Source organism: Agelaius tricolor, unplaced genomic scaffold, assembly GCF_023055355.1.
Source record: "Agelaius tricolor isolate 1412-34295 unplaced genomic scaffold, bAgeTri1.0.p SCAF_2, whole genome shotgun sequence".
In the NCBI taxonomy this organism is placed as follows: domain Eukaryota; kingdom Metazoa; phylum Chordata; class Aves; order Passeriformes; family Icteridae; genus Agelaius; species Agelaius tricolor.
This window is the reverse complement of record NW_027269262.1, coordinates 24730221-24758115: the sequence shown is the minus strand read 5'-3', so window position 1 is coordinate 24758115 and position 27895 is coordinate 24730221. Positions and strand designations below refer to the sequence as shown.

Here is a 27895-nt window from a genome sequence, read left to right as displayed (position 1 = left end):
AAAGAATTTGTGTGTGTTGGGGTATAGAAGAGAATATATGAAGATGTCTTCATATGAAGATGTAAATGAAAATGCCCTGATCCAGAAAAGAAATTTTTAGATGACTTTTATATACACTAAAAATATGTCAGGAATAAAAATTACAATATCTGTGGTAAAAAAGAAAATTGTTATTGCCATAAAAATAATTTCACCTAAAAATAGGTGAGGGGGGTACATAATTTATCTTTTTATTCAAGTTCTTAGTGATGACAAATACTGCCTGTCTTGTAAATGTAGTTGACTGTCTCTCTTTTCAGATAAGCAGTGATTGTGAAAGAGGCCACTGAAAGCCCCACTTTTTATAGTGGTCTGTTTTTACATTTTATTGCTGTCATCTTTAATTCATGCTTCTTTCCATTTTTATCTAAAGCTTTCAGTAAACTATTCCTTTATGAAAAAGCTTCTTGCAGAGATGTACTGGGTGCAGAATGAGATTTGTCCATTAGTACTTCAAAGGGTAGAAAATTTCATCTCTGAGCTGTGGAGTTCTGCTTCAGATTTCTCCTGTCATATTGGCAAAATAATTACAGTGTCTGTAAGATGTGTATAATTAGAAGTTGTAATGGGAGTTCAGAAGTACTTTCATGACGGTTTAGAAGTATGAGTATGGGGATGCTGGAGCCTTCTGATACCTGATGTTCTCTGTTTCCCTTTCTTTGTAAGGACTGTCACAGCTCTGTTGCTGTTAGGGTGTACTGGCATAGGCTGTCTTATTTCAAGGATAATGATATTTATCTAACCTGTCTGTGACTCCTTGGAGCTTATGATTGCTAAGTCATGTTCCTGACACAGTTATGCTGCACCTTAAAATAGTAGAGTCTGTAAAATTGGGAGGTACTTAACTATCAATGGATTAGAACAGTGTATTAAAAATAATTGTTCTCCATTTCCTGCGAGGCATTTTGGTGCACCCCTGTTGCTTTCATTGACATCCTTAGCATGAAAAAAACCAGATGTGAATTATCATTCTAGATGCAAGGGAATAGATCAAATAAACTGAATTATCTTCATAGGTACTCCAAACTTGCTGGAGGACTCTTGGAGGTAAGGTCATTGCTCACGTGTTTCTGTGCTTATCAGGGGAAGATATCTCTGCCACACCAACTCCAGCTGGCCTGGTTTCCAAACATTTTATCAAGCGTGACACTGCTTTTTACAGACTCTGGAGTTGTACTGAACACTGTGAGAGTGTGATTCAGTATCTCATTTTTAAGGATTACCACTTTGGCAGGGATAGAATTTGCCAGTAACCTACCAATTGCCAATAACACAATTCAGGGCAAAATAATTGTAAAATAAGCAATTTGTTTTCAAAATAGGAATACAGAAAGCTATACACAGTTGCAAATGTTTTTGAGATGGGATGCAACAAGTGAAGGAAGATCACACCTAGATTGAGTTATCCTTAGATTAGCCCTGAAGCTTCTCTCCTTCTGTCTGGTTGTTTGCAGCATCCATCTAATTGTGTGCCTGGGCATCATGTTCTTATGCAGAGGAAACCTGTTCTTACGCAAGCTCTACATTTTTATTCATGGAACAGAAATTTGATCTGGACATCTATGTTTTCTTTGCATCCAATCAGGCCTGCAGTTCTGTTAAGATTTACATCATCATCCTTTTGTCCTTTCTTGCCTGGATAAAGCTGTTCCTACCCGAGGGCAGAGAATTATTAAGTCCCCTCTCACTGGACCGTGCAAAGACACAGTGCTGTGTTAAATTATTAAGCTACAAATTGGCAGCCTAATGTGAAGTGCAACACTCTCCTTCAGTGTTCATGGCAGTCTATGTGCTCCATGTACAATCTTTTCAGTCTTTGAATCTTACATTGTATGTTACAGCTATAGCTTGTCAATCTTTCTGTATCCTCTCATTTATGTGGAATTAATACCTGTGGCTCACTGGTGTAGATTAGCCAGAGTCATTGCCAGTCTCTTTGCTGACTTTTAACCTGCCCCAACAGCTGGCATGATAATGGGCAGAAGAAAAAATACATCCCATTACTTCCAAAAAGCTCCCCCCTTTTCTTTTTTTCTATCTGAAAAAAACACAAAGCAAAACAGAGGAAACATTTCGCTCTGACCTTTATGAAGGTTTCTTTGTTCTGGTCATATTCCTCTCTACCTCTGAGCAGACAGCTGTATGTATTCATTCAGAGAGAAGGGAGCTCAGTAAGAATGTATGATTTATTGGTAATGGTAATATGTTAAGCCTATGGATAGGTTGTCTGGGAAAGAAATGCAGGATGCAGGACTGATATCTAGTTTAATTTTTTTTTCCTCTGGCTTATTTAAATGCTCAGAGCTTTGAGAATAGATTTGTTCACTTAAACTGTCAAGAAAGTGGTGTCAAGTCCAGCAGCTTCTCAGGTGCATGGCATGGTTTTCTTTTTTTTTTTTTTTTCTTTTTTTTTCTTTTTTTAATTACTTTGTTAGTACTAAATCAGGTCAGCAGTGACTTTGGATTTGATATAGCACACTTGCTTGGAGTTGGCCAGCCTTCTCAGAAGTATATGAGAATATCATTATATGACTGTATTCTTATACATGCCATGCATGGTTGCCATTGGTTTCTATATTATGATCCACAAGCATTGGCTGGAAGGTAGATTTTAGCCATTTCTGTTACTGTGGCTGCCTCTTAGTTTGAATCTATTTCTGTGGGTGTGAACAATCAGACAGCAAAATAGGAGAGAAGATCTCTACAGTATTATTGCAATAACTGCAAGGAGTACATATGTATTTCAGAATTCTGTTGCAGTGTCTCTGTCATTGCATTCCCAGCAGTATCTGCAAATTCTTGCCTTTGTTTTCCTGCTATTTTATTTAATGGGCAAAGTTGTGTGCTTCCATTAAGTGAGACTGTATGATAATTTAAGCAGAATGTGACCATGTATTTTTTGACATTTTGTGACACATCTGGTCTTGACAGGTTCTTCTTGGCAGGTTCTTCTTGTACACTGAGTTTGGGAACTTGACTGGATTTGGGGGCTTGAATTCAATAGTGTTTGGGGATTGGGTATTTCAATACAGAGATTAAAAATATTCTGCTCATTTTAGGGGAATTGCCTTGTTCTCTTCACCTGCAAAATTGAATGTCATTATTGATAATACAATGCTATTTCCTACTGTGAAAAGGAATGTTAAAGAGCAGTTTCGAGTTTTATGTGGTATTTCTGTGTTTACTGTCTCTTTTAATTAAATCCACACTCCATAAAAACACATGCAGTTTTGGGTAAACAAAAATAAATTAATTGAAATTTCTGTCAATTTTATGAAGTAATTTGACCATTATCTGTCAGGAAGTTGGACAGGATGACCTCCAGAGGCTCCTTCCAACCTAAAATTGCTCTGGTTTTAGTAAGTGAAGAAATACACCAAATATTTCCTTGTTTAATTCAGATAATTTTTCTGGATGTGTGTGGTATACACTACCTAGAGAGATTTTACTGTAAAAAGGTGCTATTCTGATTCTTTTGGAAGTTGTGAAATGCTTTCTGGGATTTTGAGTACGCTGTTTTTTTTACTTTGGGGATTCGGACTTCCATACATATTGTTCCACTGAAAACTTATGAAGAGAAAAAGCTTTGTACCATGGAAGGTGTAAAATGGAAGGTGTGAAACAAGGAAGCAATGGCAGAACTTTCTGCAAAATAACATGTAAATTAATTGTTGACTAATTTTAATACTTACAGTGCAGTGAGACATGAAATCCTATGCTTGTTAAAACAGATTGGAATAACTTTTTCTCTGTATTCATCCTACTGGGATTAATTTAACTAATCCTACAGCTACATAATGAATTTCTTTGTAATTAGAAGATAGCAACATTTAAGAGTTACAGATGGAATCACCTCACTAGTTCATGAGTAGCTGGGACTACCTTACTCATTAAATCAATGAACTTTTTATAAAAATAATTGCAGTATTTCCAATATGAAAGACTCTGAATTTTAAATCAGGATTATAAAGATTAAGATCACCCAGTTTAAGGAAATACTTCACTGCTTCTCTCTATTGCAAAAATACTTTAAATTTTTCAAAACATTGTTTTAAATACAGATGTTAGATTAAAGTAATATCAGTCTATATTTATTTGCTTATATGTCACAGACATCTTTTCATTAAAAATCCTTTCTTAGGATTTTTCCATCTGAGAAGCTGAGAGGCTTCAGGAACAAAATGTAAGCAATGGTTATCTGCTGCTGTGGAATGCAACAGGTGCATCTGGGATTGGTCTCGTCTGCTTGTTTGTAATTAATGGCCAATCACAGCAGAGCTGACTCGGACAGAGAGTCTGAGGCAGCTGCCTTTATTATCATTCTTTTCTATTCTATTCTTACCTTAGCTAGCCTTCTGAGATAAAACTTTTCCTTCTATTCTTTTTAGTATAGTTTTAATGTAATGTATATCATAAAATAATAAATCAAGCCTTCTGAACATGGAGTCAACATTCTCGTCTCTTCCCTCACCTGAAAACCCCTGTGAACACCGTCACACTTATATACTGAAATGATGTTTTATTTGATGTATTATGGTTTTCATTTCCATAATAAAGTGTGTGTTTGAAATTCATCTGAGAATTTCTCCCTTATTATCTATATTATCATTTTGATTTATTTCCACATTCCTATGTTAACAAAAAAAATCCACAAAAATATCTGGAGAGTAAGACCCAGCTACAGTATGAAAAAAAGGTTTGAATTCAAAATGAAAAGAAGCTCACTGTGGAAAACCTGGGCTGAGGAAAGCATTTGACCTTGAGCACAACAGAGGCAGGCAATGAGAGAAGTTTGAGATGACTTATGGTAATGGTGAATCTGCCTGTCTGTCAGGTTAAATTCAAGCCTTCATATAATTTCTGTGTAACCCCTTTCCAGTTTAATCCTTTTTCTCCTTTCAGTTTTTATGTAAAACAGGGTAAACCTCTGACAGATCTCAAGTGAAGGTTTATCTATGTTATTAAAACAGGTCAAATTTCTATGAATTACCATGAAATTATTTTACCCACTTTTTTCTTTAATTTCAAATGAAATTAAATCCCTGTAAGAGAATTAACAGCTTTGATTTATACCATGAATCTAGTAGGGATTAGTGTTCCCAAAAAAGGCAGTTTGAAAAATGTGGCAGTGGAAAATAAATGTATGAATACCTTCTCTCTCGTTCCGTTTTGCTTGGGAGAGTGTTATGAGTGAAATAGATGGAATTTTTACATGTCAAAACTGGAGGACAGATTATGATGATTTTTATTGCCATTATCATTATTAGATTGGGTACATGTGCCCATTCTGACATTGATGTTCAACTTTTGCATCCCACAGCTGTGCCTTTTGCCCCATGGAAAGGTTTGTCTGGAGTGAATGAGAACCTGGACTGCCTGTTTCTCTACTTCCTTCCTAAGGAAGCAGCATCCAGGCTGCTTGGGATGTTGGTCCCCAATGTTCATGTGGAGGCTGCCACGTTAGTCAAAATCTGACTGCTTTCTGTAGAAAAAAGTGATTTCTGATGTTAGAAATCATTTTGTAGACTTCATAAGTTGAGAGGGAAAACAACGTTGAGTAAAAGATGTTAGGACAAGTTCACATGCACAAAGATTTATTGGCAGGCTTTGTAGCTGATGGCATGTGTTGACTGTAATGGTGAGGAAAAAGAAACAAAATAGGAAAGAGTGAGAAAAGGGAAAAGACAAGCTCTTCCCAGTGGTCATCTGAGAGGAGAAGCATCAGGGGCACTCCAGATCAACATCCTTTCCTGCATGTCCCCTCTAGTTCAGCATGTGGTTCTCTCTGTGACACTTGACCCTGATGTGGCTGTGTGGTTCTCTTCAGGAGCTGTTCAGACTCCAGATGATGGTTCCTGCATGGGGTGCTGGTAGTGCTGCCTGGAGCACGTGGATGTCAGCAGCTGCTGAGCTCCCTGCACGCTTGTGTTTGGGTCCCCTCATGTAAATCAAACACCACAGCTGAAGAGGGAGAGAAGTGTGGGGGAGAAAAGAGGTGATACCCATGCCAGGCAATGCTTTTCCATGCAATCCAGAGCAACAGCACTGGTTGGGTTGGCTTGGCCCATGTTATGGCCCATGGGTGTAACAGCCAAAGTTGCAAGTAGGAAGCTCTGAGCAATAGGCTGGGGTCCTAAAGGCACTCTGCAAGAGCCACGGTGGTAATTTCATCCTGTATTGAAGTCTTTGGGAAAGTTTTAGCAGATGATTTGAAAGTCTTTGGGAAAGGCAGGAGTCACAGGAAAATAACACAGATTTTTGAGTAAGTGCTAAACACCTGTTTTAGTCTCATGAAAACTAAAAGCTGTGGGTTTTTTTCTCACAGTTTAGTTTCTCTGAACATGGTTTTGTCCACTTTTTTGATGTCATACACTTCTAGGCATGTTGTTTCTAAGATTAATGAGTTTTACCAAGGAGATGTTGGCATTGAGGTCCTATTTTGGCAGCTCTCCTAAAGAAGAAATTTGTTTTCCTTCCATTCCCATTAACATTGTGCTACTTTTCTTGGCAATGTCTTGTACTTCTTTTCTGTTTTGCCTAAAAATACATGCTTAGAATAAACCACAGTTTGCTAAAAACCCATCTTGTCAGGTAATCATCCTTCTGTAAGCAGAGTCATATAAATTTACCACGTTTTTCTTTTGCAGCAGTTTCTGACTTGAGCTGCTATTTGAGACTATTGGCTTGTGCAAAGGAACTCCAAGTCTCCTTTGTTCAGGCATTTCAGTCATCTAAATTTTTCTATCAGATATACCCCAACCATGACCCCATATCACTGTCTGGTTATTTTCCCTTCATTCTGACACCTGCCACAGCAAATGTCAGCTCACCAGGGAGTGTTGCCCTTTGCTGACACTTGAATATCTCAAGGAAAGGAGGGCTTCTGATCTGTAAAGGAAATGGCTCCTCAGAGTTACCGTCTTTATGCTCCTGCTTCACCTCCTTTATTTTCAAGCACAGCTAGCTCTTGGTGGGTTCTCTGACAATAATGAACTCAGATTTCCAGGGCTTCTCAAAGTGCTGTTAAGGCTACTCGGGTGGCTGCAATGTTCCTGTGGGTCAGTGTGTCAGAGGCACAGGTCTGTCAGGGCTTATACTTCCTCAGGGTTTGGGTGATACTGGACATGGTTCTGTGATCATGCCCTGGGCTTCATTAGGAAGAACTGTGCACTTCCTGATGGTGGAGAGAGGTGATCCTTTTTCACTACTTGGCACTCGGGACTTCAAATCTGAAGTGCTGGCTCCAGTCCTGGACTCTCCAGTGCTCAAGCAATACAGTTTTAAGTGAGTGAGTCCAGAGCCACAAAGATGACTGAGAGACCAGAGCAGCTTTCATTTGAAGGCAGGATGTGAGTGCTGGGGCTGTTCAGCCTAGGGAAGAGAATGCTGGTGTGTGTGTGGGGGGGGCTGTTACCAACATGGTTTCTTTTTTCCTTGATTTTTTTTTTGGGGAGAGAAGTGCACTAACTATTCAAGAAATGTGCACATCATGGATTCATACAGGGTCGTCATGATGCTTGATTCTCTATTCTTTTCCTAATAATTGCTGTCCTTTTATTTGTCCTTTCAGCCCCTGCTATCGTTCATTTTTTCAAAGAGCTATTCACAGTGAGCCTTGTATCTTTGTCAGAGGATGTAATAACTAAGGTTAAGCCCACTTTTGGAAGTGTTTTGTTGAAATTCTTTTCTTCATTCCTATTTTACATTTATCCTGCTGGGTTTCATCTGCTATGGCCCAGTCACAGCAGTGTGAATCACTTCAGCAACTATTCCCACATTTTGCTGATTTTTAATACCCTAAATAATATTAAAACCCCATCAATCATTGCCACATCACTCTTTCACTCCTTTTTTTAAACATTTAGGATGACATTGAATAAATTTGAGTCCTCTGAATCTGTCCTCTCAGTGTAAAAGTTGACTATTTATTTTCTGCTCTTACTTCCTACTTTTTCCTTTTACTAATCTAATTTTACCTCAGTTCTCTGGAGCTGGCCTGGTGTATAGGAAGTATGGAAAATAAACATACATAATCATGAACTCTCATAAGATGCTGGAGCATGTTTTATTGGACCTGCTGTTCCAAAATATCTCAGCATTACCATCTGTGGCTTTATATACTTGTGAGCTAATATTTTGGAACATAAAAATGTACCACGATTATTGTTTAGCATGATGAAAATATATCCTTTAGTTTCTCCCTTGATAAAGAACAGACATTTTTATTTGCTTGTTCTGCTTTTATTTTGTTAGAATTAACAGTTTTACTTTCTCTTAAAATAGTTGATAAAATTCACTGTTAGGCTTCTTTTATGTCTAACATGTAGAAAAAACTCCTTGAATCTCCTGAAGTGTAGTATATTCTTCTTCTGTGGTACTAGCTCATTTGATTTTTAATTTAAATTAATTGCTGTCATTGCTCATATTTTCTGTGTATGTGTAAGCATGTATATCTTAACATGGATTTTCACATATTTTCTAACTAGATTAAGTTTTTATGTATTTTATGTTTCTTTCACAGTTGTGTATGTCTCTTCATAGAAACTCTGAAAATGTTTTCCACCTATGTTCTTATTAAACTATCTTAAAATTTGAGGCATGGTGCTTGGATGTTGTAAAATTACCTCCTTAATAGTCCACGTGAAAATTGAGTTCATTGCTTTGGTCTTGAGTCTGTTTACATATATTGTATAATTATTTGGATCTTCCCACTTTTAAAACGTGTTAATTTACTGCAGTTTAGACTTCTGAGGAGTATGCATCTTGTCTTAGCCAGAATGAAATACATTTGCTTCTACTTTTATGATGGCATAGAAAGACAAGGCTTTAGTTTCAATAACATGCTATAATATCTTTATCATTTTCCTTAGATTAAACAAAAGAATAAATTATTAAGATAGCATGAAAGAGGATATGAACTGTCCCTTTTGGAGAAAATGCTTTCTGTGATGATCTGGAATTCTTGCAGCAATTCTAGGTTTCTGACCTTAATACTTAACACAGTAAAACACAGGAGGGAAAGATAACAAAGATGAACAATGAATTTACTATCTCTGATGGTTTTCACCTATCCTATCACTCTAAAAAAACAAAGACATGGCTTATTGTCATCTGGTCCAGTTAAGAGTGAAATCACTGCCAACAGATGCTATTGTTGGGCTATATGGTGCTTTATGAAGTTGTCTTTCTGCTCACAGGGATTTAGCAATGGTGCAGCAGAACAAATCTGTCTTCTTGACTGCTTGGACAATAATGCGGCTGAAACAAGAGTAGAAAGATACAGCAGAAAGACGAGAATTAAGTGAGGAAAGGAATGATGGTAAAAACAAGGTGTGAGGAGAGAAATGAAATTCTTTCTTTTCTGAATGTGTTCAGGAATAATCTCAAATCTACTAGAGATGACGGTAGCTAAGTCTCCTCTTTTTGTAGCAGAAAGGATCAAAAACTGTTATGAATTGGTGGGTCACTGCTGATGTTCCTTGGGTCACTCCTTCAAAATCTCATGCCTCTCTTACTGATCCCATGCAGTGAAAGAAAAGGTTCTGTGACACAGGAGGCAATCACACAGTAGACAGCATGCAATCAGTTGGTATCTTGATTGTTTCAAATATGAATTTTCCTTCCTTTCCAGGAGTCTTTCATCTTACTATCACATTAATATGTGACTTTGGAACACATTTGAAGGTCTCTTAGTGTAAAATTATTTTTAAATATCCATTTTAGTGCAATCAACTTGCTTTTATTCTGCCCCATTTTGCTAATGGTTGTTGTTAATTTTTTGGCAGAGTCTGTAATGACTGTTTCCTGGTGACATTTAAACCCAGACCTGTGCACAAAAGAAAGGGATTATTACTTTGAGAGTTCTCTATGATCAAGAACAAGGCATGATTTACAGACTTGTTTACTACTTCTATGACGATTATTGGAAAATAAAACTTTATGTTTGGTAAAAACAGTGAAGTAGTAATTTATTTTGGAAATTATTTTGTGGAGTATATCACAAACAAATCTTCCTTGTTGACTTTATTCTTGAGGTTTATGACATACCAGGCACTTGGGAACCATTATTTTTATACAAATTAATATTCAGCTTCTTTTGTGTTTTATCCTGTTGTTGCTCAAAACTCAACTTTCCTCTTCCAGTTCCCTTCTAACTAGGGAATGGTTCTACGATGCTTTCTATTCATAGTCTCGCTGGGCTTTCAGTTCTTTTTCTGAATTGTCTTGCTTTATTTTAAAGTCAGGGAGGGTACTGTGTCATAACTGCTTTATCTTTTTCTTTTCCTCTGAAGCCCTTTTGACCCTTAGCACCAGAACAGAAGGACATCCTGCAGGGAAAGGCCAGGGTCCATCTAGCACAGTAGTGTGTCTCCAGGAATTGCAAGAGAAGCTGCTACTGAAAGGCAGCATGCCAAATTGATCACTTTGTGTGGTCACTTTCTTTCGTACCTTGCGCAGCCTCCACACGTTAGTGACATCAGAGGGTGCATTTCCCTGCCCTGATTTATTATTGTTGGTTCAGATAAGGTGTCCATGAATTGGTTTAATATCTTTTTGATCCTGATAGTGTAAGTTCAAGAAAGTCACTATCTGCTAATTTCACCTTTTTTCAACCAACCTTCTAGTTCCATTGAGTGCCCTTTCTTCTGATGTTCAGGGTTTAGTGAACAACATTTTCACCTTCACTTATCCAATGCTTTCATAATTTTAGCCTTTTTATAAGATGACTCAGAACAGAAGCTGATTTTTGTACTCTGAATTTTTTTGTTTTATGTGGGTAGCTTGTTTTATTCTTTGAACATTGCCCAGGTAGAAGTTTGGGGGCTGGACTTCAGAATTACAATAGCAAAGAGTGTTACATATTTGCAACCTTTACACTGCCAACACAAATATTTTAATATACGGTTTATAGCTTGTATAAATACCCTTCTGATGCCATAAAACATACATTGTATTAAACATAGTATTTGTAACTAGTTTTTAAGATTAGTAGGTTGTACCAAATGTTATGAAATTTAGCTATTTCTTTAGAAAAGCTTGGGCATCTTCTGTGCAATTAGGTATACAGACAACGTTTGAAATCAGTGGCCGGAATCTAAGTGTCTTTCCAAGGGAAAATTCTTCAATTAGCTGATGATTTTTGCTCCTTTTACACAATGATGTGGAAGCTGACCTTGAAAAACCTCTGAAAGTGATCCTGTAGTGGGCTGGCTACTTAGTTTGAGTTTTTGTAGTCTTACCAGTTTAATTACAGTTATAGAGTGAAAAGCCAGCACTGTTGCAGTTATCCCAAAGAACTACAGATATTTTATTAGATGTAGCCTCAATACTGCTGGCTGTGTCCAAAGAAGTGCTTTTCCCTAATTCATACCGAAATGGTACATTTAAATTTGCAGGCCAGCTTCAGTGCCATGCCAAGGTATCATGCTCCTCAGGGGAAAATTCTGGTCAGAGTAGCATCAGCTTTAGTGAATTTTACACATGCCAAGCCTGTTATGATTAACCATCTTAACAGAGTGTTAAAAAGGCTGTCTAGGCGGGAAATTGTGAGTCATTGTTGGAACATAATTTGTATAAAATGAATGATTAGTATCTTTTTTACTGTTGTTCTCAGTGCCAAAGCAACATCCCCTGTGATACCCTGTGTGCCAGGAAAGACAATTTTAATTTGTAAAATATGTTAAAATTTCTACTCCGTGTACTCTTTACAGTTAAGGCAACCCCACTGAGGAGTAGAAACTGGTGATACACGGGAGACAAGGTGTCTCAGAACAGGTTGTGTCCACAAAAACCAGCATGGATTCATGGCTTGGGTCCACTGCAGTTTGTACCATCAGTCCAAACTAGTGACATTTCCAATAGCAATGTCTGCGAAGCACCAAATATTATCAATCTCATACCAGTTCTCCTAGCTGACACTCAACAGAACAGACTAAAGGCTGTAGTAGCCAATGTATGCCTAGACGTGCTGGGACAAAAATGCCAACATGAAAAATGCTCAGAATGGGTTTAACTTAAAGAAGAATCTACTTCTCCATGTTGTGCAGCCTGAATCTTTCCATTCTGAATGCTGAAGATGTTTAGTCATAGTTGCCTTGTGTTCTGTGACAAGAATGAGATTTTGAAAGGGTTCATGATCATCATATGTCACACCATGGTGTCATTTTACCATCTTGTGTCCAGCTCTCTCCAGTGGCATCACTGCAGTAATCTGTATGTGAACTTTTGCTGCCCTTCTGAAAGCAGCTGCACAAAATCTGCAGGAAAATCATTTGTTACGTGCCCATCCAGGCAGCTACACTATGGCAGTGCATTGCCCTTTAAATGTGTGGAAAGGAACTGCTTACATAGTAAATGACAATGTGGCCCAGCTGAAGTGTGGGGGAAGAAATACAGAGAGCAGCAAACCCACTCAGAGTTTGCTAAGCTCTGACAGTCAAGAGTGATGGGCCAGAGTCCTGGATAACCCTCAATCAAAGCCGGAAAGCCACACAGTTGTGTGTAAGATGTTGCACCAGTGTTAATCAAAAGTGAGTGCTACATGCTGTGATGCAAACAATCACTGCTCAATCGCTCCCATCTCCAAGGTATGGATAACATAAACTCATAGAGAAAGTATTTGAGAATCAAATTCCTAAAGCAGTGTGAGTTCAGATCAGGACAAAAAGCATGTTTCAACTAGGCAGTTGTAGTGATGACCCACATGAAAGACTGCTTCCAACATAGCAGCGACAGACCTTGTGATTGTGGCACAGTTTGGTGGCACAGGCTACTTTTAATAGTGTCAAAAATAGTGCACTGTAAATTAATGCTGTGATTACTGACAGGAACATACACCAAGTGCTGGCATGCTGTGATCATTGGCATTAGCAAGTCTTGCAGTGAGATAGTGGGGTCTTTCGGAGCTTGGCATCACTGCTTTTTAATGTCTCTGCAGCAATATTCTGCCATCTTATTTGAGGCTTACATGGGGAAAACACTCTTCAGCCATTGTGAAATGAAAAATCAACCTCTGTGATAAAAGGAACTCTCTTAGGTCATTAGATTACTACTAGAAATAGGGGAATGGCAGTTTGACAGAGAATTAAAGAGCTATTGATCAGTGCCATTTCCTATGTGTATTTTGGAGAATTTCTGCCTTAGCATGTCTGATAGATGTCCTGCTTTGCAACAGCATTCTCATACCGACTTTCAAAACTGCAAATATATGCAAATATAAGAATTGACAGGTCAATTTTTTTAAATCAAGTGTTCTTTGACACAGTTCCTCTGTAACCCAGCCTATTTGAACATGTAATGTCAAGAGGGGCTGTACCTCTTAAAAGTGTTCTGTGTTTGTAGTTGTTGAATGTTGAAATTATCCATTTATTTTGACCAAGGAAAGCAGTGAGGTAATTAATAAAACAGTTGTTTACAGATGTACAAGGAATTTGGAGCTGATACAGCTGATATCACTAGAAGCATTGCAAAATGTCAAAATGTTGCTCACGTGCTTAGTAGTCTGTTTTATGTCAAAGTTGAAAAGCAACAGCATCATACTCTGTCCTACATCCACTTATAAGTTTGGAAGAGTACTTAGCATGGACCACAAAGATGGAGTGGATCCTTCAGTTTGGCTATAAAGTCAGATATCAAAAAATATGCAAGTTACATTTTTTTGAGACAAACCAGTTAAAGAAGAATGATTTATTATTTTCTAATAATAAAATTTTCACAAATGTGTGAATACCACATAGGCAATGAAAAAGTTAAACTTGGAAACAACAAAATTTTGTTTACCTGAAAAATCACTGAGAATGGGGGTGTTTGAAATCCTTCTTCCAGGACTTAGGTCTGGGATTCTTCTTCAAACTATTTTTTAATAATAAAACCACAAAATGGTTTGGGTTGGAGGAAACTTAAAGATCATCTACTTCCCACTCCTCTGCCATGGGAAGGGCAACCTTCTTCCAGATGAGGTTTCTCCAGGCCTCATCCAGCCTGGCCTTTATCTGGAAACATTTTAAGCAGCTGGTCTTACATGCTAGTAGGATATTTTGCCTTTGGCATCTGTTCTTCTTACACCTGTATTAGAGGACCTTTTACATCCCTTGTTGCTGCCTAACTCATTATTTGGGTTTTCCCCTATACTGATGCCTGTTTTCATGGCAGAAGATGTAATTGCTTTAACAGGATTTGTTGTCAGCAAAATCACATTTGCTGTTACCTGTGTTTTTCTTAACTTTTGGGACTCTTAATTATGACATGCATTATTATTGACTGTTACTTCTATAGGAATTTCAGTGAAGCTGATGAGCTTTACCCATTTTCCCAGCCTTTCAAAAACACGTGCTATGTTTCTCTTTTCTAGCCTGCCTTCTAACCTTTCTACACCTTTTCCAAGTTTTAAGACTCCCAGTTGGTTCTGTTAGTAAATCATAACTGATTTTTCCTCAGCCTGGACAGTTTTAAAACATCATACTGCTATAGCCCTGCTCTTATTAGACCAACTTTGTACACCCTTTTCTTTGCTGTTGGTTTTACTAACATTGATCACTGTGAAAAGTTTTAGGGAGGACTGAAAGCAACCAGGTATCAAACACTTTTTTTTTCTTGTGATATTTGTTGGTAGATTGGAAGAGTAGAGAGGCAAAGCTTTTGCTTTGCCTTTTTCTTGCTGTATTTTCTTGTTATCCCTCATTTCCTTTGTATTTCTCTTTCATTTCATGCCTTTGAACTATTTGACTCTTTAGTATATGGGAGAGCTGGCAGCATTGAAAGGGGTATGAGAGGTCAGGAAGAAGCTGGATTGATCTTAATGGAGGCATTGGAGAAAGATGAATGGACAACAGAAGTGGACATCTTCTCCATCTGGTTCTGTCCCCATGGTGGAAAAGAATGCCTCCACTGTCCTACAGGGGCACATACCTTAGACTTCAGTTTTGACTATGTAGTTGTCACATGCAGGTGTGAACAATGCAGACTGACACTGAGGGAAGTGAGCAGCAGATTACTCTTGCTCATACCTGCCTGGGAGCTCTCTGTGTTCTGTACTGTGTGTATGCAGCTGCTGGATGGTGAATAGGCTTGCAAGTCAATTCAGAATGGTGGAAAGCCTTACATGGAGATATAATTATGTACCAGCTGGCACGTTTTCAGAATCGCCCACTTACTTATGTGCGCAAAACCTGTGTCCCAAATCTAGTGGCATTTTCTCAAATGTGTGGTGGGGTTTGGAACATAAGCACAGCATCAAATATATATTTTCCTATGTAAAGTGAAGGAATCCCTTCTGCTGTTATGGGTTGGGCTGTACATTTGTTCCATAAGTTTAGTTTGGACACTAGTACCCTTTAAAAGAAGCTGACAGGAGATTCTGCATATGGACTGTGATTTTTTGCAGCTGTTTTTCATGACTAAATAAATGTATTACCTTAAAATGTAGTGATTTTATGGAATTTGACATAGGTCATGTAGATACTCATGAAATACCATCTTGTTAAATCAAATTTCTTGGCTCAACTTGAGCTTTTCTTGTTTTTGCATAATGTCATGTATATTATACTGTGAATTTTTAGTTCATCAGGACGTAAAAAATCTCTCTGCATTGAAATTAAGGCTCTGTGAGGAGTTTGGCAGATTGTTTTGTAATGCAGGTCATAATCAGAATTCACCAGTCCTGGGATAACTCTTTACTTGTAAATAGAGTATTAATAAAAATTTGAAACTATAAATTTGAAGTAAAATTTGAAAAGTTTGGAGTATTCTGTAGGTCTGAAATCATGACTTAGTATCTTGAAACCACAGTTCTTAAGTCTAATAGAATGTAAATTTTCCAACACTCTTAAAAATTAATTCTTCCTAAATCCATTTTTTCAGTGTTTAGCAATGACTTTCCCGTGACAAACTGGTGTGTAACTTTATGCTGAAGACAGTTCAGAATTAAAATGCTATTTTTAAAATCTTATTCCAAAGTGAATTTGACGTGCTTCTTTTTTCTTGTCTTGGTGTCTTGCGCAGGTATCGTTTTTCTTGTTCATCATTTTCGTGGTGTACACCATGCTGCCCTTCAACATGAGGGATGCCATAGTTGCCAGCGTCGTGACCTCTGCGTCTCACACGATTGTGCTGAGCGTCTGTCTGTCGGGTACAGCTGTTGTAAAGGAGCACTTGGTTTGGCAGGTAGGTGCTCTCTGCAGTTAATGATTACCTGTGCATTGAGTTGCCTGGTCCATGAGCCAGGAGTGCCTTAGTGGGTACTTGGGAGTACAAACTTACTTCTGTCTTGATTTCTGAATTGCTAATTCACAGATAATTCACTTTCTAATAAGGAGAGTTTCAGTAATGTTATGTCTTCCTGAATTACAAATGAAAGTAGTGGAATCTACAGCCATGTAGCACTTACCAATGTGAAAACTTAAATTGCTTAAAAACATTATGTGATGTAGCTGTACTGTGGTAGGTGCCCTACCCCTGTGGTTTGTAAAGAATGTTGTTCATCTCCTTACCTCATTCAGGTCTTGCTTCTAAGACCAAGGATTTTTTCCAAGTAGCAAAATGTTACCTTTGACGTTGTTCCTTTGAATACACTCAAGTCAGCTGGGTTAAAGTTCTGCTGCGAAGACATTGCACTCTAGAAGTCTGCTCTAGGCCTTGTCTTCCTTCTGTAGTTCTCAGCCATTTATAGGAATTTTACTGCCTCATCCTGATTGGTCCCAATGATTGAATGAGTCTGGCTGGCTCCAGACTCCATGACATTTTGGGAACGCATCTGTGTTTGCAGTTGTGTCTTAGATTGTAACTCAACTCTGATAATCTACCACATGACATCCTGCAGATTAATAATTTGTAAAAATCCAAATATTAGGAGTTGTTTTTCCTTACTCTTTAACAGAAGATTTTTAAATGGTGAATTTTTATCATTTTAGTTGTAGTGCTGTGACGATCCCAGCTGACATTGATAGAAATCTGTATTTTTAAAAGAAAACATAGGATTTCATTCTGAAAAACAAAGACGTGTTTGGTTTTTTAGTATAGCTATGCCATGTTAAGGAAACAGATTTATTTTAACTTGTGCATCAAAATGATACTGAATCTTTAAAATAAACACATTTTTATAAGCATACTAATAGAACAAGAAAGAACAGACAATATACTATTTATTATGAGTAGCATTAAGAAGAAAGGAAATAATAGTTTTGACTTATCTTTTGAGATACTTATGGCTTACTTTGAGAAACACTATGCCTCAAAGTGATTTTACAAATGTCCTGCCTTGTGACTTGTTCAGGAAAATACATTTTGTTTCCAGTTATGGCTTCAGGAATGTGTTCTATGGAATACTGAAATTAATGTTTGGTGAACAACATGTGTTCTGAGATGTAATTCTCTGTAGAAATTTTAAATTATGAGCAAGGTAGTTTTGCTTTTCTCTTCCTGATTTGGATTAGTTGAGTGTCTTGTTGTGAAGGTTGTGAAGTTGTGCTGTATGTTAAGCAAGAACTGTCATCTGCAGTTAATATAGTATTTAAATAATTCAGTAATACAGTTATTGATACTTGTAGTGGAAAAAATCAGGGAGAATATTACTCTTCAGTTTTTTGTTAACCTATGGCTTTTATTCTGGGCATCAATACACTGCTAAAGCAGTATTAATGTTTGCCACTCCTCTAAAATTGTTTTGGGTTAAAGTTGCTGTTTGCAAAAAATATTTGTTTTTCTTGCCTCTCTAGACCATTAACATTTGGTATATGTAAAAGAATACTCTCAGAAGATGTTGTATTTTTAGACACATCACCTCTACAGAATCAAAACAAATGAATCATAGTCTGTGAGGCAAAACTATTGTCTTTCATCTCTTCTTTAACTTCCTGTTTCATTCAGAAAGAGTGGCAGTCTTTCCACTGTTTGTAAATTTGTTAAGAATGTTTAGTTTTGACTTGTTACTAATTTTCTATTCTGTCTTTGTAAAATATGTTAAGTGCTATGAATAGCTTGGCAGTTATTGGAGGTACTGAGTGCACTGCATTCTTGAGAATTTGAGGGAAGAACTAAATGATGCTCCCTCATTCCATTTCATTTGCTCTCTGTACATTTTTAGATTACTATAGTTTATACTTTGGAGTGTAAGCAAAAAGTGTCTGTTTTGTGCTCTTTGCTTTTGAAAATCGAGAGCACAAATAAGGGCTCAGGCTAGAGATATTGATGGCACTAAAAAGAGAAATAATACTTGTCAATGATGTACCTGAAGTTCATATAGGATAATATAGTATATATATATCTTGTATGTATAGCAAGCATCCTTCAGTAGAGAATACCTGCATCTCCCTTATAATAGCTTCCTGTGTTTTGAGACTTCCATTGTATCTTCTCAGAACTTTCTCTTGGCCGAACAACCATTTCAGTCTTTCTTCTTATGTCAGGTTCTCCTGCCTTATAATGCATTTGATAGGCCTTTGCTGGACCTTCTTCAGTTTCTCAGCATCTTTCAGTGACTGAATGGCATCCCATAGCATTTTAAATGTTAATCATACCTTCAGTGTATGAGAGAGAAAAATCGATGTCCCGAAGCATCCGCTCATTTTGAAATTTGGCAGAGCCTATCTGACTGGTTTTGTCATTCCTTTGTTATTCTCTCCAAGATTTTACATCAAGAAAGTGTCTTCCTTAAAGCTGCAAAGCTTAGGATGCTCTTGATCCAGGGTCTGTTGCAATTAGAGATACTGAGATAAAGCCTCCTGCTGGGATAAAGAAGGATTCTTTAACAGACTCTGCTGGTTACATGAAGTAGTCTCTGTTTCACCTACATGTCTCTCGGGGAGAGGGAACACACCTTGGTTTAAAAATCGGGAATGATGGAGACGCGCTTCCACAAGCCCTCATATTTTTTCCATGGCTGTTGAGCGCCAGTATTAGAATTCTGTTCATCTTTTGTATTAGGAATTTGTCTAGCCTTGTCATGCAGCTTCTGGATCTCATTTTTCTGGCCGGTAGGCTGACAGACCCAACAGGATCCAATTTCTGTTCCTTCCATGGGAGTGCTTGTAGACTATCATGAATTTGCCTCATAACCTTTTTGTCAGTAAAATAAATGAGTTGCCTTCTTTTGCACTAGCTAAGCCTTCCATTACTTTCACAGTTGTTCTTTGAGTCCTCACTTGTGCTTCATCAACATCTTTCTTGCAGCGTGGGCATTTGCCTTCGGAGGAGCGCGCCAGGAGCAGCTGCAGCCGTGCCAAATGCTAATAGGGACCAGCTCTAACAGGGGCCAGGTCTACAAAGGGGTCAGTGTGCTGCAGCACAGTGAGACACAGCCTCCACAGTGAGACACCCGGCTCAGCCTCCCCTGTATGCTCCTCTGGGGAATTCAGTGCACAGCTGCGGCATCTCTGACGGGAAGGGGGGAAAAAGACTCCTGTGTTCCAGCCTCAGTTTATGAAAAAAAACCAAAAATGACTGTGTATGTATGTCTTGGGGTTTTTATTTCTGTTGAAAGTTTCAATCCTAACCTTTACAAGGCGCACGGTTTGGAATCTGGGACTCTGCCCCCTCTTTACAGGTGAGAATCCTACTGCCAAGCAGAGGATGTTGTTCTGTGTGCTCCAGGACTGCTCTAAGAGAACAGGATTCTAATTCTGCTGTAAAGGCATTTGGCTCAGAAGACTTTCACAACTTTAACATCCCTTTCAGTTATTCCTGGAATGGAAAGTATTTAACTGCCATCTCTTCCTATAAACACATAACCTGTTTTTCCCCAAACCAGAACAGATTCTAATCAAATACTTGTGTTTTTCCTGTTCTATTATCAGCTAGTCAACCAGTCTGATCTCTAAAATAAGCTTGATACTATCATTAGAGGTACTTTTGTTCTTAATCTGTTAAAAAAAGACGTAACCAAAATAATTAAACAACCTATAAGCTTCCATTTTTCTTTTCCCCTATGATTTATGTGAGGAGTCTGATTTTTTTATTTTAGTCTTTTAGTTTTACTTTCTCAGCAAGCAATATTGGTGCTCTTGCAATCATTTTTCATGAGCTGTGTCTAAGTGTTTTCCAAACCTTGGCTAAATCACTACAAACTCCCTTTTTACATTTTTTTTTTCTAAAGTAATGTTTTTTACATTAGAGGATTTTTTTGGTGGCTTCTTGCAGCCCTGTAAAAGTGATCACTTTTAAAGGCACACAGTTATAGCTAGGCAGAATGCATGTGTGCATACATACAACTTCATATTGGCTTTGGACTATGTTCAGGAATGCATACACCAACAAGAAATAATTTGTAACAACTTTTATGAAAGTCTTTGTTTGTGTGATCTCATAGCCTTAAGATAATATTCTATTGGGGTGGGAGAAAAACAAATGCTAAATGAAAAATTTATTTTCAGAAATATTTGTATTGGGAAATTCCACAGCTTCATCCACAAGGTGTTGTGTATTTGTCATCAGATAAGCTGAGGTCTGCTCTTACAAAATTAAAAATCAATGACTATGGCCTATTCAGGAAAAAAAACCAAACAAATAAACCAAACAACAGTGAACTGAAAAAGGGAATTAGCTTTATTAAAAAAAAATTTATCAATTTCTTCATCACTACACATCTTGAAACAAATTATACCAAAAGCTCATCATCAGAAGTGTAGCATCATTTTCAAAGATGGACAACTTTAGTTTTCATCTTAACAATATATGCCTTTTTCAGTTTAGAAAACTGAAAAACTTAGTTCTAAGTGTCTTAGAACACTTAAATCAGTGTTCTAAACAAAAGGTATATGCCTTTTGCAATATATCATGCAAAAGGCATATACCTTTTGTTTAGAACACTGGTTTAAACTCATCTGTTAACTTAGCAAATTTAAGAGGTGAGGATATTTGCAGAAGCTGTTTCATGTGATTGAGTGGCACAGCAGAAAAATAAAAATAAAAAGCACCAGTATTCATTGGCTTATAAAAGAAGAAAATGTACAGCTCTAGGGCTCAGAAATAGAGTAGAAATTGGTTTATGCTGTTATCACACAGTGCAAGAAAAAATAATGTTTATTAAAAAAGTCTAGGAAAAAAGCCCATGTCTTTAAGTACATCCAGTGCTGTACAGCCCCTGAGGCTGTGAAGCTGCACAGTGAAAGTTTAAAGCCCATAGGAACTTCATTCAGTCTGAATGTCAAAATGCTGCTGCTGGGGGCTGAATTTATCCCTTTTCCTTGAATATCTTTATTTTGAAGGAAATGGGGAAGGGTTATTTGTGAAGGTAAAGCAGCTTAAACAACTCCTGCTTTCTGCTGCTCAGTTCCACGAGGTGAATCGCTGTTGTTCCTGCTGCAGGTGTGGAGGGCAGTGACTGCCATGGAAGGACGGAGCCTCTATTCCTTTTATTCCTTCTGCAGCAGCAGTCACTGTCCTGTACCTTGTGCCTTTTTCCCTCTGCCCTCCCCACCCTAGCAGCAGTCTGGCTCAGCACATTGTGCAGCAGCTGGGAGCCTGGAAGGCTCTGTCCTGCATTGCACAATGCAGCAGGTGTATTTTTTATTATTGCACCTTTTTTTTTATTCTTGATTTTATACTTTATCTAGCCAGATATTGAAATGCCATCTGCTGTGGGTTTTTAACTAATTTTCACCATCAGCAGATGTACTTGGTGTTTCACTCATTCTTTAAGATAATCTGTACGGTTTGGATGTGCTTATGAAGAGGCCACTTGCCTGCAAGAGTATAGATACGTAGGAGAATGTAAAATTGCATTTCAGAGTATTTAAACATAAAGACAGAGAATATGAATGTCTTCCAAAAAGTCCCTGAGTCTGTAAAGGGAAGACCTGTAATAGTTAGTGTGATGGAAGGTTCAGCAATATCCTAGAATTGTATTGTGAAATGAAATCATGTGTGCAGGTGGCCGCGTGGGTTTTCAAAAGCACCATTTGCCTGCAGCCCAAAGTCAGCATCTAAGAAATGCATAGAAAGTTGTCCTGGTGAGATGTGTAGAAAATCATCAAAGAATAGAAGATAAATGATAAATGACTCTTTTTTTTTTAAATCATGGAAATATCTGCGTGAGTTCTCAAATAACTCCAGTTAGCATTGATTCTTAAGCTTTACTGAAAGGATTAGATTGACATTTGTGTTAACTTCGTTTAAGTTAATATTTTTATCAGTGAATATTTGTTTATCACTTTCATACTACTTTAGCTTTTCCTGTTCTAAAAATGGCAATTTCTTGTAGCAATTTTTAATTTTCCAAAATAGAAATTAATTTGTTGAACAAGCTCCCAGTCTTTCAGTCTGTCCTTGAAATTATAAAATGTCTATGTCAGAATGCTCAACCTTGAGGCTACTATACTTCCAAAACTGTAAAAAATTGAAACAGCTGTTAGGAAATTCCAGTACATCTAGGCTGTAACAGCAACTAAACTGTAACCTATACAGCATACCTTTTGCAAGGGGGTTGTATTCCAGATCCTTCTAGAGATTACTTTAATGTATATAACTGACCAGTAAAAGGTTAAACCCCTGAATTCAGAATTTTGTAATTCTGTCCATCCAGATAATTTTTCTTGGGTAAAGAATCTTAGTTACTTCATCTGAGTTAGTTTTGCTGATTTCCTTCCATTTTCACAGATGTTGGCCAGCCTTTTCAGTTACATAGTACTTTTAAATATTGGTATTTTTTGTTAAATTTATTGTGAATTAGTTCTTTTCTTATTGCAGCTGGAACATTAAATTTTGTGAATGATACTCACTCTAGACATGATGCTTTGTCATTTCACGTACTCAAAGAATTACTGTATAGCTCTACATATCATTTGGAAAAATTCTGTAGAAGAAAAATAGCTTTCACTATCAATATGTGAATACATTTCCCCATCCTGTCAGCCACTTCTAGTGCAGCATAAAATATGGATCAGGAGCACAAACACCTGTTGTGTAGAGAAGACTTTGGTGAGTCAGAATCTACCTTGCAGTGGTTCAAGACCCCATCTCTTGGTAGGTGCCTGCAGTAGGATATGATCTTTCTATTTGTCATCTAAGCCCCTGCCATCCATCAGTGCTAAGCTGCTGGTCAAGTAGAAGTCATTCTGCTTCCAATAATCTTCCAAAACCTGCACTCCTGTGCACTCATGGCAGGTCCCTGGATAGCCCTTGTTTCCCTCAGCACACTTCTGCCATGTGTTTCAGTAAAATGCTGGCTGCAGAACTGCCTTAACTGCAGCCTCCCAGTGCCCATCTTGTAGGTCCTGTGATGGAATCAGTTAATGCTCCCAGATAAGCATGTGGAAGCCAGAAGCAAAGGAAGTAAAATTCTGCCATGTTTTTGGGTTTTTTTCTTAGCAGCTACAGCTATGCTACTGGTAAAAGGGGAGCTGTTCCTGGCCCTGGAGCTGGTAGCACAGCTTTTGTTTACCTGCCTAAACTCCCACCCCTTTTGCCTTCCCCAGACACGGCGGTCAGGTGTCAGCTTCTTCCAAAACACTCCTGACATATTCTGTCCTCTAAGACATGTCAAGGCTCTGGGAAAATACTGCTTTGCCCAGATTGAAATAGTGCTAGTGAGCAAGGTATCAGGTATACAGAATCAATGATCATGGAACTCAAAACTGCCTTCCAGTTTTACCAGCAGAGACGCAGCTGGAGGACATCGCCTGCAAACCTTGAAGTAAACCTGGACCTCGTGCTGGGTGATATTGTTTAGTGGATTGGGGGCTACAGTGGGAGTGCTGGGTGGACAGTGGCACTGGATGGTCTTGTAGGTCTCTTCCAGCCCTGATGAATCTATGAATCTATGTGAATCCTTCAATTGCTAATTCTTTACAGGGATTGCACCTTTGGAAATTCCACTGCATATTCTTTCCCCTCTCAAGGTATATGTGTTCCTACACACCCAGTGAGTGGCATCATTATTTGTCATTTGTGGGCCTGAAAAGAAATCATGTCTCTTCTGTGCCTCTCTTTAGTTATGTGTAATAAATTATGTTTATCTGCCGTCAGTTTAGAACTGGTTCTGGGTATACTAAAGACTGTATGCTGCATATTTGCTGCAAAGGTCACCTGCCTGGACTCTGCTAGCTCTTACCTGTTTCTGAGTGGGGCAGTATGAGTTACAACTTTGCAGCAGTGTGCAAACAGCAAAGGCTGTAGTTGATCAGACATAAAGTTATGTTCATGAATCTTTTGCAGTTTTATTTTCTTTGTTCCTTTGAGGATATATTTTCTCCCAGATGTAGTCTATCAGCTCAGAAGCCACAAGAACATAAGTCTGAAGTAAGCAAGCTGTCTCCGTCCCAGGTTAGCTCAGGTCCACAGGCTTTGGGAGTTCAGGCTGTGTGAAAGCACTTATGTTACTCTGAAAAGACAAAGCTGTGCAGAGATCTGTCTGCATCTGAACCTTAGGCCAGCTTCTTTGGATATACAATAGCATGTTTAATCCTAAGTCCTTTAGTCTTTTAACAAATAATTAAGATTTACCAATGCTGAAATAGCATACATCTGCAGAAGATTCAAATGCTTATGGGTGCCCAGAACTTAGGCTGATAGGCCATCATTGATGGAAGACTCAGCAGGCCAGGAAACAAACACGCTAAAGGAGCAAAGTCACCCTAAAGGACTCCAGCAGATGTTTTGCTCTTGATGGATGCAAAATACTAGCTACTCAAGATCCCAGTGCCTCTTGTTCAAAAAGTTGTTGCCACTATGTCTGCTGCAGAAGAGGATGAAAAGAATGACTTGAAAGTTCATTAGGTCAGTTTTAAACTGGGGAAATTTATTGCAACATTGATGAATGCAAATGAGTAGGTCAGATTCTGAAGCATGAGATTCTGAGTTCTTCAACACAGGGACACTTTTGTGTTTTAGAAGCCAAAACTGAGTTTTGCTCCAAAGAGATAAATCAAGCTTTGCTATGAAGAAAATTGTTCATTTAAAAGATTTCTAATAGCCACTTAAACAATCTTGTCTTGAATACTCTCTCACTTTTTATGGTCCTAGTTTTGTAGCCTCTCTGTCACAGTAATATTACTTCAGGTTAACCACAGCAGGTTAACAGTCTGTCCTATTAAAGTGTGTCCTAGTGTCATTTGCTACACTTGGCCCCTAGGCACGTAGACATGAGATCCTGCTCAAGTTATTTTCAGACAGGAAAAGACTGATGAGCATTTACTCACATCTGTACTTTTAGTAAAACTGTTGGGATTATTTGAGGAGGTTTGCAACAGCTTATGTGAGAGAGCATCACACTCTGAATGCAAATATGAGGTGTGCAATTATCCTGTTGCCTCTGGTATGTAGGTGATGAGATAGAGTTTTAGCTTCTGATGGAAGTCAGCTGGGGTTTTGCTGATGCTCTCTGAACGCTGACTGCTGCTGACCTCCATGTACACAGACAAGCACACTGCTTGGGCTGTGGAGTGAGTCATTAAAATTTGGCCTCTGGAAAGAACAGGACAAATAGTGACATAGTGACAAGGAGCAATGCTCCCAGGTGGTCTGCCTGCTCCAGCCAGCTGACACAGGCCACTGGGCAGGAGCAGAGAGAGGAGCTGGAGTTGTCCCTGTGTGACACCCAGAGAGGCTGTTGCTGTAGTGACAGTGTCCTCAGGGTCCAGCAGGGCAGCAAAGTTGTGGCATTCCAACCCCAGTTCTTTTGCCCTAACAGTTTATTTAGATCCACTCATTTATCATGTTTAATTTATTTTGTAACATGAAATACAGTCAGGTTGGTTAAAATCCTTAGGGCTTATCTTGCCTTCTTCCTTCCCTCTTTCCCCTTCTTTTTTAATAAAATAAGCATAGGATAGCAATTCAAAAGTCTTGAAATAGGAGAAATGGCCACAATAAAAAAGAAAGTACAGCAAAAAGGAAGAGACAGAGAAGAAACATTAAATTATCTGTGCAAAAATGGTGACAAAAGCATAAATGCTGATAAATAGGAGAAGTAGAATACTGAAAAGTTGAAAGGTGGGTAATGAGGCACCTTTAATAATGTTCTCTGTTATTTGCGCTAAGATTTTGCTTTATTTTCTGTTCAGTCATCAACAATGATACAGTTTTTTTTCTGCTATCCATCATTTAGACAGTAAATGTTTTCCTTGGGTATTTGGAACTTTCTCACCTCAGTTCAGTTTATTGATGCTGCACCAATGATCTCTGAATGCAGAGATGATTCCCATTCTACTCTTATTGGTATTGACTGCATCACTTCAGAATCTCTTTCACATGGTGCACACATAGTCCCTGAAATAATTATCTAGTTATTTTCTCTGAACTGTATTATTTCAGCTTCTGTTGAACTGCATTTGCTAAAAATATTCTTGAGTCAAATCCTGAGGCTGCACACAAGCAGAGCTGGCCTGCCTGGGACAGTGGGGGATCAAGCAGTAACCTTTTTAAGCATGTTCTGTATCCTCCCTGGACCTACCTGTGCTGTCAGTCCTGGGCTTTGTTAGTAAACTTTAAGGTTAGAACCTCAGAGTTCAAGGTTAGAACAGAGTACAAATAAAAATCCCACTCTGCAACCCTCTTTTCCTCAGCACAGTCAGTACTGAACCCAGCTCTGCATTTGAATTGCCTGGTGCAGGTCTTGAATGAGAGACTGATACTGATACTGATGTGTCTTGAGTGGCAAATTTCTGCCCCTTTTCCTCTTCTGAGAGGAGGAGACCAGAGGCAGGAGCAGGTGTGCTGAAGAGCCATTTTAGTCCTGCTGGAGCAGCCTCAGAAGTGACTTCAGTCCTTCTCATATTACTACTGGGATAATCATTGCAGCTATAGCCAGCTGGTCCTCTCTGGAAAAAATGTGTCTCTACTGGATTTGGATATTTTGGATATTTTCCTTGTCTCAGCCTTTGGCTGACATCCATTGTCTGAGCTTTCTAAACTCCACTGACTCTTAGACTGGATCAGCTATTACTTCAATGTTAATTAAAAGCTCATCTTCAGAAATATGAAGGAGCAGGGAAACAGTGACAGAGGAACTCCAATAACCTAATCAGAGCAAATTGGACACTCAGCTGACTTAGGATGGGATATTTAGGAGAGGAACCCAAGTGTGGAAAAGCAGGGCTCATAGTGGTTTGGAGGAGGAACAAATTTGAGAGAATAGATGAACAAGGCAATAAAAGCAGATGACCATGTGTTAAGAGGCTGTGGTCAGTACTGTTATCTGGCCATGCCCTGTCCTGTCTACCCACGCTGTTTTTCCTGTCTTCTTCTCAACCTCCATTCTGTGTGCATGGGCCTATGTGTGTGGGGAGACCATGGAATGGAAGCCTTGTGTCACAAGGTCCCTCTCAGGTGTTGTAGTGGAGCAGCTGGAGAGAATGGAGAGGTCTAAGTACTCTCTGGTACTTTGGGGGATGTGGGTCAGAGGGGCTCAAGGCCTGGGGCAGCTGCACGTGTATTTTGTGAGTGTGTATCAGCTCGTGTGATCACTGGTCAGGCCACACTAGTGGTGAGTGGGAGATGAGGCCATGAGCCTGGGTTGGATACTGGAGAGGTTAGAGGCCATGTGGCTTGCCTGCTGGAAGAAGCAGGGAGTGCAAGCCAGACCAGACACAGATTTGTTTGTGCAGATGGAAGATGGAAGATGATGGGCTGGCTATTGAACAGATCTGTGGCTGATTCCTGGAGGGATATGTAATGTATCTTTGTATGTATTCTGTGCTAAATTGCCATCATCCTGGTCAGCCAGAGAGGGGAGCAGGACCAGGATGTTGGAGTAGCTTGTGTTTGCTTAAGTAATGCATTGATCTTGTGTTTTTCGGTCTGCGTTGATCTGTGTGGTTTGCTATTGGTTTGTGTATAAATGTGTATAAATGTGTATAAATGCACTGTATGTAGTTGAGACTGGATAGATGTAGGGATGTGGTGCTGCAGCAGCTTTGCCTCTGTCAGA

General features: G+C 38.6%; 1 protein-coding gene across 2 annotated transcripts in view; it reads left to right on the top strand.

Annotated features, from left to right (window-relative positions):
• Positions 1–27895, top strand: part of ADCY2 (adenylate cyclase 2) — a 203965-nt gene that overhangs the window by 47976 nt on the left and 128094 nt on the right. For both annotated transcript variants that reach the window (XM_071454599.1, XM_071454607.1), the window contains one exon: positions 16039–16200. In XM_071454599.1, the coding sequence (XP_071310700.1) occupies positions 16039–16200 (162 nt within the window). The remainder of the gene's footprint in view (positions 1–16038; positions 16201–27895) is intronic.